The sequence below is a fragment of the Corvus brachyrhynchos genome, unplaced genomic scaffold (genome assembly GCF_000691975.1).
Source record: "Corvus brachyrhynchos isolate BGI_N302 unplaced genomic scaffold, ASM69197v1 scaffold30, whole genome shotgun sequence".
Classification (NCBI taxonomy): Eukaryota; Metazoa; Chordata; class Aves; order Passeriformes; family Corvidae; genus Corvus; species Corvus brachyrhynchos.
Genome location: NW_008235742.1, coordinates 834945 through 848142, shown reverse-complemented (window position 1 = coordinate 848142; position 13198 = coordinate 834945). Strand labels below are relative to the sequence as shown.

The window sequence follows — 13198 nt, the reverse complement described above, 5'->3', positions numbered from 1 at the left end:
CACAGCACCATCCTCACAGCTCACCCTGTGATTGACACCATCATGCACCAATGGCTCCAAGACAGACATTCAAGTGTCTTTTACTAGGTGGAGTAAACCAATTAGTCCTTAAACATACAAATATGCGTTACACCACATTCTGTTTGTTTCTGGAAAAAATTGCTTATGTCTGGAGAATCTTTCACAGCTCCAGAATGCTCTGTAGAACTGCAGATTTCCTTTGTGTTGAACAGCTCGTGACACCATGTCACCAGCCATGTGTGTCCTGTATCTGGTGGTTACTCATTACCTCTGAATTTGTGCTCAGTAGATAAGCTATGCATTCCTGAATGTATTTAGGGTGGGTCTACACCCTAAATAATAAATAATGATGCTAATATTTACCACTTGCATGCACTATTAACATCACATTCTCACACCACGCTGAGAGATTAAGTCAGGGAGATAATGAATGGGGGCTGTATTATCATTCCCATTTTATTGCCTGAGAAATTGGAAAAAGAGATGACACAACTCGCTCAAGGCTGCAGAGAAAGTCACTGAGAGCCACTAAATTAGAATCCATCACTTCACAGCTTCTACTTAGCAGGCTATTAGATAATACAACTTCCTGAAGAGCCATTCCCCACTCACAGCAATCCTGCCAGTGTCTGATTGCTCGGAAGAGATAATGCTATTGATTCATTCTAAGTGTTTATGGCTGGTCAGGACCCTGCACATACTCTGATTATGTTCTTCAGTGTACCTGTGCCAACAGCCCGACTGAAATGAGTGCTGTACAGAACACTGCTGGCAGCTTTGGCGGCTTTGTAGTATTTGGGAGACTTTTAAGAGCACAGGTGGTGCTGCTTCTGATCTCAGAGCAGTGGCTTGAAGGGAAGGAAATCTTCAGGATTGTGATGATGTATGGCTTGAAAAATTACTTTATTAATTCATTGTATTGAAACTGATTGAACTCTGCCAGCTGGTATTTGTTCTCCTTCAGTATTCCATACACACACAAGTGCCATTTCGACACCAAGAAAGTGATGGACCCAGGCACAAAGAAAGTGCAATTTGAAAAATATGAAGCATTATTAAAAACAACACCCTCCAAGTGAATAAATTCTATTTCCCATAAATGGTGCAACAATACCTCTTCAAACCAACAAGATACAGGAACTGGCCTATAAAAGGAGGCTGAAACCATCAGCGTTCACAACTGGCTCCTTGCAGTTTCACCTGCCATTTAAGGCAGTCCTGCACAGAATAATCCTCAGCATGATTTCCAAGAGCCTTGACTGCACTCCAGCCTGGGCATGAGTCACAGCTCATTTCACTTGTAGAAATGTTAAAACTTATTAAGGTGTATTACAATAGGCAGCTTTGGTAAGTGAAGTGTTGATCCCCTGGAAGAAGTGTGCGATGAGGTAATGCAGTCATGGTTTGTGCTATTAATCACACATTCTTCTGGGGAGCTGGCCCCACACTGCTGGGGTTCAGCCTTATTTATCAACAGCCACATCTGTAGAATGAAAATTTTTGCTTTCTGCTTTCCTGGTTAATGCAGATGCAAAATTAACAAAGTCACTTCAGAAAGAGAAGAAAAGAAATCTTGCCTTTATAGCACTGCTAAACCCACTGGTTCTACGGATTATTGAAGCAGAGAGAATAGGTAGAAGAGCCGGTAAAACATTTCACAATGTCCACACCCTGACCTATAAAGGTTTCTAAAGTTTTGCTAGGAGATGCCTGTTCCTGTGTATGAATCATTTAGAAAAAGGAAGACTCTATAAACAGGGAAGCAAGGAAAGAATAATGCCGGAGAGGCTGCACCCCCTGTCCCCCTAAGTCCTGCGTTATACAGCAAAAGCATGTTAATTATTGACTCTACCTGGACGTTTGGCTTGGTGAAATCACAACTAAAGTTTTACCATGTGTTGTTTCCTCATCATTCCTCCCTCTGTAAAATTTTTGATTCTTTTCAAACTGTACTTTTATGATATCTTTAATTGTGTGACTATACTGAAATGACCTACTTGAGCCCCAGGCCTAGGGCTGGCACAAACCAATTATCTGCAAAAATATTCAGTGAAGCAGAAGCATCAATGTCCAACAGTTTGGAGTGTCCCTATGGCAGGAGCCCCCACTCCGAGACATGACCTAATGGTGAGGCAGGTGCAGGGCTGCTTCTTCTGGACATGTTCATTTGTTTCTTGAATGTCTGAATATGCATCAGAAGCTTAAAGGCATAAAATCATAATACCAGCAGTGGTGAAGACGCTTTCAATATCTATATAGACTTCGGGGGTAAATTTTTTGGCTTTCCAATGTCCTAAGGACAAGTCCAAAGGAGTCGATGTGACGGGCTGTAATTAGGCTCTATAGAAAGCAACAAAAATGAGGAATATAATTTGGAAAAATATGTTTCAATTAAGAGGCATAATTAGCTGGAGCAGGCAGGGAAAAGGAGAAACAAACAGGCTGAAGTAGCTATAAACTACAGTTCTTCCTTAGAACAGAAGTTAAAGGTGTGCTGCCTTTAGAGAAATACTGGCTTTGGTGCAGCTCTGCATCCCCAAACCAACGTATGAGAAAATAAAACATCAAATGCATCAAACAAAAAACTGGGAGTGACTCTTGCCAGAACAATTTCAAAGCAGGAAATCTATAACGTTGCTTCAAGCAGACAGAAATTGTGATCGTAAAGTTACCAGTGCAGGAAAGAAAACACATTTTTATGTCTTATTAGTAAGACAAATGACTAATTTCTGAAAGCCGCTCCAGCGCCCAGGCTCTGCTTTCAGGTTAGTCTCACGAGAAACAATCTCAACACAGTCTAAGAATGGATCCACTGGAAATAACATTGCTTCTGTGCAGAACAAAAACAATAAAAACACAACTAAAGCAACCTTTTCTTTAATGTCTACAGCCTATCGCTGCCTAAAAATTGAGATACTCAAGCATCAGTCATAAAAAAGGATGTAATTCAAAGGGATAATGAACACTCTCTGTCCTCAAAGACTCAGATGTCAGAATTTAGAAAGATAGCCCATTCTTCTTGCCATTGCTTCCAAACCCACTCCATACACAGCACTGAACTCCTTAATTACGGCTGGTGGCTCTGAAAAGAAATATTCCTCTAAACGTTTGGCGAGAAGAGCGATGCAACGAAATGTCCTGTGGATATAGGCCCAGGAAAGTGGATAATATGAGAAATCTCGTTATGTAATCCGTGAGGCTTTTTCCCCTTGCTCAAGTTCCGCACGTATTCTCCCGCGGTGCACAGCACAGGGAGGGCTGGAGGCAACTCCGTTCCGAAGGCCGGTGGTGGCCTCTAGTGACAAGCAGGTAGATCCGCACGGAGCCTGTCCCTGCTCCTGCCGCTCCTCTGGGGCTCCTGAGGCTGGGGAACAACTTCTAACTGGAAATTTCTGCTGCAGTATTTGTGCAATGTACGTTACTAACAGTGCCAGACTTTCTCCAGGGGAGTATGGAGACGGATTTTCGGCCTGTTTCCTTTATTTTGCTTTTTTAGTACCTGCTTTCCTGACACAGATCTGGACGCTGGGATGGTATTTTGGCTTCCAAGCAGCTGATAGCTTGCTCCTGGTTGTACAAACCCCTGGAGTGGGGATGCCGTGGGATCGCTGGAATGCACTAAAGGATGATATTCCAGAGTGGTCCCCAAACAAGAAGCTGCAGCTGTGCCTCTACCCGAGCACCTCCTGGCATTTTGAATGCAATCATACCCTGGGGGGAAATTGAGTTTTTCTTCTGATTTGGGGGCTCCAAGTGTGGCACAAGTGAGATTCCCGAAACCACAAGGATTTTTTTTAAATTAATTAAAAAATCTACACAGATGTGAACATATGCAATACAGTGTGTTTGTACATATCTTTTATGTACACTTTTATGGTGTACGATCAGTGTGTGCTTATATTTGCATACGGCCATGGAAATTGTATTTGCCTTCTGAATCATATAAATATGAAATACTTTTCACAGATACTGAACTACTCCAGCATTATGGACCTGAGTCAGTAAGCTGAAATTCTCTCCAGTTCACTGGTTTCCTCATTTCCCTGACACTTCAGTTGCACAGGGTTTTTCCAAGAGAGAGAGAGATCTGCCAGCAGTCCTTGTTAAAGCTGATCTTAATGGCACTTTTGGGGGATAAAAAGGAGAAGGTTCGTTTGTGTGGCCTGGAGCTGTTTTTGTTGGCACTGAGATCTGATTCTGTTCTAGGAGAGCAGCTGAGACAGGAAAGGCAGCTCCTGACTTTCATTTTCCACCTGTGGCTGGGGAGGGATGGAACCCACACACTGCCTTATGCACTCCAGGAGCTGGAGCACCTCTCTAAGTACCATAAATATGTAAAGTAATGTTTTAACTTACCCCTCTGGTCAAAGCTCCAAGCAGAAAGAAATAAGGTGCAGTGGTTTGATGACAGAGATATTTTCATTGGACAAAAGATAAAAAGGAGAGGGAAATGAGGGAAAAAAATATGTGAGGCAGACAGTAAGATCTTGAGCTGCAAATGTTCAGGGCTTAGGTGAATCCAGATGAGTTGGTGACATCATCCAGAACTTTCTCTCCTCTGATCCCATTCAGCAAAGCATAAAGCACTTGGCTTTGCTCCTTGGAGAGAGCAGGCTTCACAGGCATTGGCATTAACAGGAGGTGCAAAGGTAGTTAAGAAGAGAAGGAGGGGAACATCTCAGACCCAGAAATACTGAATACTGGAATATGGCTGGAACATTGAACACTGAATGCATCTCTCTTGAATGCACTTTGCACAGCAGACATCTTTTCAGGACTGTAGTGCTGATCTTTCCAAATCAAACTGTAATGATGCTAAACCCAAACACAGGGACCAACAAAAGGGTGTTGGATTTCACTCCTAGAATGGATCATCTCTACAGACTGCTAAAAGACTTTGCTTTATTTCAGTCTCTATGTCAGCCAAAAGAAAAGCATCTGTTCCACCTAAAGGCAGCAGAAATACAGACCCACAGCTGGGTGTGTCTTTTTCCTTGAACGCTCCAGACTGGTTGCCCATGGCTGGTTAGCACAGGTGAGTCAGATGGAATGGTATCCACATTATCAGAGCCCTGCAGGACTTATCTCCGTGGCCCTCTAATGCACATTAAACTTCTGCCACACAGGTGACATTTCTTCATGAAATCAAACAATTCGTAAGTGTTGCTATAAATGTTTTATTATGTCTACAGCCATTCCCCTCTGACTGAGCACGTCACTGAAGGGAAGTGTTACCTGTGAATCCACAGACTGTGCTCTACAGCTCCCACAACTAAATCTGGAGCTGAAACTGCTCTGCTGAGCTAAAGCACCAGCAAACTGTTACAGCACTTTTTCCATGCTGACCAAAACTGCAGTACTGGACAAGAGATTTTTAGGTTGCCCAGCATCTATTTGGATAACTTATTCTTACAACCAATAAAATTAAAAAATAAATAAAAATGAGGCAGCCCATGTTCTTGCAGATAATTTCTGGGCATAGTCCAGGGGTGGAGGAGGCCAAGGCCACTCCCAACTTATGCCTTGAGAAGCCCCTTGCCCTCCAGCCCGTCTGGGGCCTCGCCCTCCCCTCACTGCCATGGCTCCAGTTTCAGGACTCCCTCTGGCAGTTTCCAGTGATTGACACAACCAGTCAAGATATGTTTCATGGAAAAAAGTGTACTGAACCAAAACCAGGAGAAAACCTCACCTCTGGTGTGAACCTATCTTGATCCTAGCAAATATTCTAGCTTTTTGGAGGGTATAGAAGCATATATAAAATAAGACCAGAAAAATTGTCAGTAAACAATTTAGGGATAAGAACAAAAAGAACACTAAGAAAATTCAGCCTTATATCTTTTCACATCAGGTTTGCACGATGCCATTGCTCGGTGCTTCCCCTTGCATACATCTCAGACACTTCTGCTTAACAGTGTAGAAGAAAATAATTGCTGGAGGTTCAGCTTGAACAAAAGCAGCACAGCCATAATGTGTGACCTAAGACTGATGCTCACTTTAATTCAGATCGCTGACTTCTTTTTTCATTTACTCACTAAATGAAAAAATAGAACCTCCAAACGATGTTTAGAAAAAATATCACCAAGGTAACATGAAAACTAATTTTAGTAAATACTGAGAAGACAATGCGGAATGTTTGCTCTTAAGCAGACTGCCACAAAATCCTGCAGAGATCTAGGCAGTGAGATATAGGGCCAAGGGATGTAAGAACAGCAGGATCTCTTCTGTACTTCTCTTACATTCTAAAGGTGTAAGCTCTGCTCTACTAAAATGTGTAATTCTTACTCAGCCGGAATAATTTCAATGGACAAAAGACAACGTACCTTGAGTCTCTGTAATGACACACCAAATGTCATGGCCAGTGTACTTTGGTTTCACATCTCATAAAGGCTTTTTTATTACAAGTTACACCCAAAGAAGTTCAAGGTCCAAAGACACACCACAGCATCCTCCTAGAAAAAAAATCCTGCCCTGCACACTGATTGCTTTGGTTTGGAAGCTGTGTTTCCAGAATAGCCAAACACAACAGTTTAACTCTCTGACTTGAGCCAAGACCAGTTAGACTAATCCCTAGCACAGTAACTGAAAAAACTTGGCAGTACTGATTCCCTAATATTCTGGGTTGGGTGCTCTCAGAAACCTGAAGGTGCCTCCAATACACAGTTCAATGCCTTCAAAGCTCAGTGTCTCACCAATTTCTTTGCCCCAAGGCTGGGAGATCAGTACATACAGCAGCTGCTCTCACTAACACAAGCCATATGTGCTCATTGTTCTACCTGACAGTATCAGTAACACACATAAGCACTGTCAGTGCAATGCCCCAGAAGCTGCACCTCCACACTGTCCCGACACTCACCTGCCACCTGCTCTCCTGCAGCACTAACAACCCCTCAGCAATCGGGTTCTCTCCTTGCTTTCCAAATTCTCCATGCACTTTCTGTATCAAGTGTACAGCACAGTCAGCTCAGGAGCCTCTGCACGATCAGCAGTAGGGCTGTTGGGTTTCTTCATGCCATGCAAAGGCAGCTGGTTTCCTGTTAATGACCTGAGCCCCTGGGTTGGGGACAGACCCCTCCAGCATGGCACTTGTTAGCTGGTGGTCTCTGGAATATTGATGAGGCAGGAGGGAAACTTGTTTTGCTTCAACTTCAGCCACGCAGGAGGGCTGGAGGCTTGTTCTGCTGGAAGCTGGAAAGCAAAGCTTCCTGCCACTCAGACTTCAACATCTCACATGTGAGACAGAGGGGGGTGTGAAGGTTTCCAATATTCTCATTCCTCCTACCTCACTTAAGGGCAAAGAAATACCCTTCCCACTTAGTCTCAGCTGTACTGAAAGCTCGAATTCCACTTGCAAGGGTTTTCTAATACCAGACAAATGCACATCCAATCCAAGCTGATGGCAACAGCCTCCACTCTCCACTGGCAGTGTAGATGTTGGTTTGTGCTTACTACAAAATGATTCACATGGTAGTACATCTGCCTCCTTTCTAATAATTTATACACTGTTCTAGACCGTCCTGAGGCCCAAGTTATTGCTTACTCAACAGAAATATAAATATTTTAAGTCTCTTGTCACATACAAGAGGCAACTCTCATTTTAAATTAATGCACTGCATAGGGGGCTAAGAACCCATTCATTTGTTCCAAAGGGCTACCAAGAGGATTGTCGGCAGGTACATGGTTATAAATGATTCAACAGATCATTTTTTGTTTATCTGTTATACAAAATAACAAAGCAAGCAAACTATCCAGGGAGTGTTCCTCAAACACAGACGAACAGATGAAAACCCCTTTAAATTATGGGGAGGGGGGGGCAATATCCTGTGTGCTCTTTGTGCTGATACCAGTGAAATTCTGCGTCAACAGAGGTGGGGTTTCCAGCCACTGTGCTTCCTCTTGGACCTGGTATAAAGGTGCACAGTGCACACTCAGCTCCTCGCTACCGTCTCTATCTGTGCTGCTTTACCTGCTTCAGTCCAGAAGACAAAGAGCACAAATGGCATTCTCCACCCGCAGCATCCAGTGGGGTATGAGCAGCCATCTCCAGTCCTCGGCACCCAGTGTCAGTAGTCTGACCTCCAGGAAAATGTCCATCCAGAAGATCCAGGCACCCAGTGTCTACGGGGGAGCTGGGGGCTATGGCACCCGCATATCGACCAGCATCAGCTCTGGCCAAGGCCTCGGAGGGAGCTCCCAGCTCAGCATCACTGGTAGCGATGTGCTGCTCGCTGGCAATGAAAAATCAACTATGCAAAACCTGAACGATCGTTTGGCTGCGTACCTGGAGAGGGTGCGCTCGCTGGAGAAGTCAAACTCCCTGATCGAGATGCAGATCAAGCAGTGGTATGAGAAGAACACCAAAAGCGCAGGGCAGGACTACAGCTCCTACTTCAAAACAATTGAAGAACTCCGAAATAAGGTAATAATTAGTATATAATAAAGAGATCGTAGAGCCCTCTATAAATATAGGAAATGCAATTATCAGTGAGAGAGAGAATAATCTGCTGTAGAAAATGTACTTTTCCAAACTGTAACTGGCCCAGCTGAGGAAAAAAAAAGTTCAATTTTGATCATCTACAAATTAGTGACAGATTTTACGTCACTTGTAATACCAGATATATGCTTGCAGCGGTAAGTAATCTCATACCTGAAAAATCTTTGACTCAAAATTAACTAGTTCTATGATATTTGCCTTAGGTGGCTTTAATTAGAGAAAGTACTAATGGTAATCTATGTATTTAAATATAGTTTAGTAACAGTCTATTCCAAAGTTGGTGTTTAGAAAAGAAGGACAAATGCTCAGAAAAAAATTAAAGATCACTACTTAAAATAGTAAATGACCACCACCGGAAACAATGAAATATTCCCAGCAATCAGCTGACATATTTGTCAAATCATGTTTCCAGAATTTCCTTCAATCTTTCCTCTGTTATTTTTTATCAGTTCTACTTCCCAGCATTTTAAAGCAGATTCCTTCAGAGAGCAGTTCATCCCAACTATTCAATACTCTTATGTTGTGACAGGACAATTTCCCTTTTGAACATCCCTAACTCCTTTCATGCACTTCAGATGGAACTTAGCTTTAAACCCAGCTAACAAACAGCTGAGTGAAGCAGGATGAAGCCCATTTACAGTATTCATTCCCAGGAAAGGATTGAATGTGGCTTTCTTGAGTGCAAACTTTCATTGCTTGTCCACCATTCCCTTTAGATTTCTGCTGCCCAGATGGAAAATGCCGGGCTTGTCCTGCAGATTGACAATGCCAAGCTGGCTGCTGATGACTTTAGGCTGAAGTAAGTTCCATGATTTTGTATTTATTCTCTTTCATGCTCCTCTTATTTAGGAAAGCTTCCACTTATTGGAATCTGTGCCAAGAAGTGAACATTTTTCAATTTCAGTTTAATGAAAATTTCACAATGACAGTCGTAATTACTGATTCTAACATTTACACCAAACTGTTGCATTCCAATGATGACAAAAGGCACCTTATTGGACAGGTTTGAGAACGAACACCTGCTCAAGCAGAGTGTAGAGAGCGACATCACCGGACTGCTCCGTGTCCGTGACGACCTGACTCTGACGAAATCTGACCTGGAGTCCCAGATTGAGAATATAACTGAGGAACTAATTTTCCTTAGGAAGAACCATGAAGAGGTGAGAGCAGCTGAGCACTGCCAGGGAGAGGGGTTCTGAGTGGCAAACACAAACAGCCTCGCTAGGAAGCACTTCTGTCCTTCCTGGAAGCAGCATAACTGTGTGTGGCATTAAGGGACATCTAAGCTGTCAGGGGTCAAAGGCTGAACATTCCTCCATTCCAGAAATGAATGAGGGAAGGTTTGCTCTAAGAATAATATTTAGTTTAGGAATTGCTACCCCAAAAAGTACACAAATGGGAGCCATGACTTCTGCCCTCATTCCATGGGTCCAGTTGTGAGGAAATAATTCTTATAATACATTTATCTATGATATAGCATTTATTGCTATAAAGTAAGTAAACTGTTCTAAGATGAGGTGCACTAAACAGTATTTACAAGGTGATTAAGTTGTCCTGCCCCGAGGTACTATTAAGGATTAGTCCTGTGTGTGTAGATGTTGAGTTTGTGTCCAATGCCCAGGAGTGACAGCTCCCTGCAGCTGATGCTAACACAGTCCCCATGCTGCAGGACCGTGACAGGCTGCGCAAAGAGGCGAGTGGCTCCGTGAACGTGGCAGTAGATGCTGCTCCCGGCATTGATCTCGCAGCTATTATGGAAAACATGAGAAAGCAATATGAAGAAATGGCAGAAAAGAACCGCCAAGAAGCCAAAGAACATTTTGAACAGCAGGTAAAGTCAACTGCTTAAATATCAGCAAGAACCTCGGTCATGCCTGGCTGCAGTTCACAGTCCCTCCATTCCTCATTCCAGACAGTAGAACTGAACCAGGAAGTTGCCCTCAATGTTGAACGGCTGGGGGTCCAAAGGAAAGAGATCATGGAACGGAGGCAGGTCTTCCAGAGCCTGGAGCTGGAATTACAGTCCCTGCTGACCATGGTAAATAACAAAAATCAAAATAAGGACTGTGGATAGCAGAGAGTTACACAGATAAATAGAGGAATGAGGGGCTTTACAATCAAAATGTTATTTTAACAGAAAAATGTATCTTCTGAATGACATGTCTCTGTTCTTCCCATGGACTATAGAAAGAGACCCTGGAAGGCTCTGTGGCTGAAACAGAAGCACGGTACAGTTATCAACTCGCCCAGATACAGGGAGCAATTTCCAGTCTGGAGGCTCAGCTGAGGCAGCTCCGAGCTGACATGGAGGCTCAGAACAATGAGTACAGCACCCTGCTGGATATCAAGACTCGCTTGGAGATGGAGATTGCCACGTACCGCCGGCTGCTGGAGGGAGAGGAAAGCAGGTGAGCATACACATGGCTTTGCATGTTGGTTTGGTTTTTGTGTCAAATCTGCCTCTCTCCAACTGCTTTGGGGTGGGGAAGTCTGTTGCCCAGTTCTGAGCCAGAGAATCAGAGCAGGCTGCCATTCAGGCTGGGCTGCTGAAGCTGCTGTGGAATTTTGAGGTGGGCTCTCCCAGCCTACAGACTGTCACTCTGTGAGCTGGGGAGTTGGGCAGATGTTCACATGCCAGGAACATCAGTAATGCAGTTTTGGATCAACTTGTCCGTGTGGGTTAAGCAGAGAGTGGAACTTCCCCCCAGATTCTACCTGTTCAGCTGTTCTAGCTCAGGAACTAGATCGGGTGTACCTGCGTAGGATGAAGTCCTGGCATTGCAGAGATGAGTCTGCAGATTAACTGCAGCTACAGCTTATGCTTAGCAAGTTTCACTTTAACTGAGAGAACTCGTTCTACTGAGTTATCTCCTGGTTAAATGTCTTGATGAAAGGGGATTAGCTGTCCTGATCAAACACACAGGAAATGCACAAGGATGTTTCTTCAATACATAAGTTGCCATATATTTACATTTTCTAATTTATAATTTGAACAGGAATTTAGAACCAATAGCATCAATAGAAGAGCTTGAAAAAGGTATGTCCCACCAACTTTTTTCTGTTTTGATGGTTGCCTGTTGAAATGTTATGGAATGATTAGCCTGATGTAAAACAACAGCTTCAGAGCAAATAATCATCCAGTGGGATCTCACACCAAGAAAGCAATCAACTGTATGGTTACCCTATAGGGACTATAAAACCTGGGTTTATAGATACAATTCTGGTGCCCAGTGTAAATCCACAGACCCACCTTACCCATTCTGTGATTCTGTGAGTCCTCACACAGCCAAGAGAACAACAGAGAGTTACTGAATTCCCCTCTGGAGAACTGCAGAAGCATTTGTTTCTCCCTACTGGCGGCACAGGGAGACTGAGGCTCCCGCATTACATACCCAGTTTCATAGCAAAAATTTCCAATTTGGTGTAAGTCTATCCCAAGGCTTTAGGTCTACAAGTCTGTGCTAAACTGAAGCAAAGCTATCAAGATTGGTAGACAGTTATTGAACCCAGTGTCCACTACAGTCTATGGGCAACATACTCAATCTCCAAAAGAGGAGAAGCCACACCCTGCACACTGCAAAAGTTTACCTCAAGTACCTGTGGGTTGAAGATGCTTTTTGCTATTTCCTCATCAACTTCTACTACTGCAGCAGCATTATTCTGTTAATGTACATTGCATTTAATTAATTCTCTTTTCAATTTCCTTAACAGAATCAAGTAAACTTAAGAAGATCAAGACAATAGTTGAGGAGGTGGTTGATGGCAAGGTTGTCTCCTCTGAGGTCACAGAGTTTGAAGAGAAGATATAAATGGCACCAGCAGAGGAGACGCCTCTGAGTTTCCTGGAGCTGATGCCAAAATGAAAAGATTTATAAAGAATCTGATCTAATTCACCCCAAACCTAAAGGGTTGAAAAATGCCAAATTATCAAATCTTAAACAATTGTTGTTGTTGTTATTGTGGGGGAGCATTAATAAAAATCTGTAAGTTACAACATAAAAGACTTTGGGTCTACTTACATAGTGACTAAGTACCTTGATGAAAGAAAATCAAGTCAGCCTGGTATAAATGTATAATTGCTTCCAACAGAGATAAAAATTGAAGTATTAGGTTTTTAAAATACATTAAGACATCAATTCATCCCATCTTTTCTGAATGTGAACTCCCACTCAAACACAAAGCAGCTTCACCTCATTAAAACCTGATTTTAATAAGACGTATCAATTTGCTTTTCATAATAAATTAACATGAAAAAATAAATTGAAGAAGCCTATTGGATACTTTTCATGCTCTGTGAATGATTATGTCACCAGGGACTACAGCAAGCCAAGATATTTTATCAATAAGAATATATTTGAAATGATCTCTCTCAAAACTTTCTGTGCAAATAGTGTTCCCTGTCCCATAGGGAGGCCCCTGTGCCACACCTGGATCCTCAGTCCCAGGAGTTTACATTTTCCTCTTGAGAACATAAACACACAAAGCTCTTCCCTACGAAATCTCACCTGTCCAGAGCTATTTACTGTACCTAAACAGCTGCCAAAGAACTAATCCTCTGCTTTCACTGCCCCGAGTCACTGAGACCAGGCTATCAGCTCATTTCCACAGAAATGCTTTACTTAGACCTTTGATCTTCCGCTCCTTTCTGCCCCAAAAGCACCCCATGCTCCTGGGTGTGGATAAATC

General features: G+C 43.0%; 1 protein-coding gene across 1 annotated transcript; it reads left to right on the top strand.

The window, feature by feature from the left end:
* Positions 1-7464: 7464 nt before the first annotated feature.
* LOC103618467 (keratin, type I cytoskeletal 20) lies at positions 7465-12844 on the top strand. The gene is made up of 8 exons (XM_017737584.1): positions 7465-8437; positions 9229-9311; positions 9516-9672; positions 10182-10343; positions 10425-10550; positions 10700-10920; positions 11509-11549; positions 12224-12844. Exons 1-8 carry the CDS (start codon positions 7706-7708, stop codon positions 12319-12321), a joined length of 1620 nt encoding a protein of 539 aa, XP_017593073.1. The 5' UTR covers positions 7465-7705; the 3' UTR covers positions 12322-12844.
* The last annotated feature ends 354 nt before the right edge of the window (positions 12845-13198 follow it).

What these genes read in the sequence shown, in the direction of transcription:
- LOC103618467 (XM_017737584.1), top strand. Translation starts at nt 7,706, where the DNA reads ATGATTCAACAGATCATTTTTTGTTTATCTGTTATACAAAATAACAAA. An exon ending in TTGAAGAACTCCGAAATAAG is followed by an intron (nt 8,438 to 9,228) that starts GTAATAATTAGT and finishes CATTCCCTTTAG; the next exon opens with ATTTCTGCTGCCCAGATGGA. An exon ending in AATAGAAGAGCTTGAAAAAG is followed by an intron (nt 11,550 to 12,223) that starts GTATGTCCCACC and finishes TTTCCTTAACAG; the next exon opens with AATCAAGTAAACTTAAGAAG.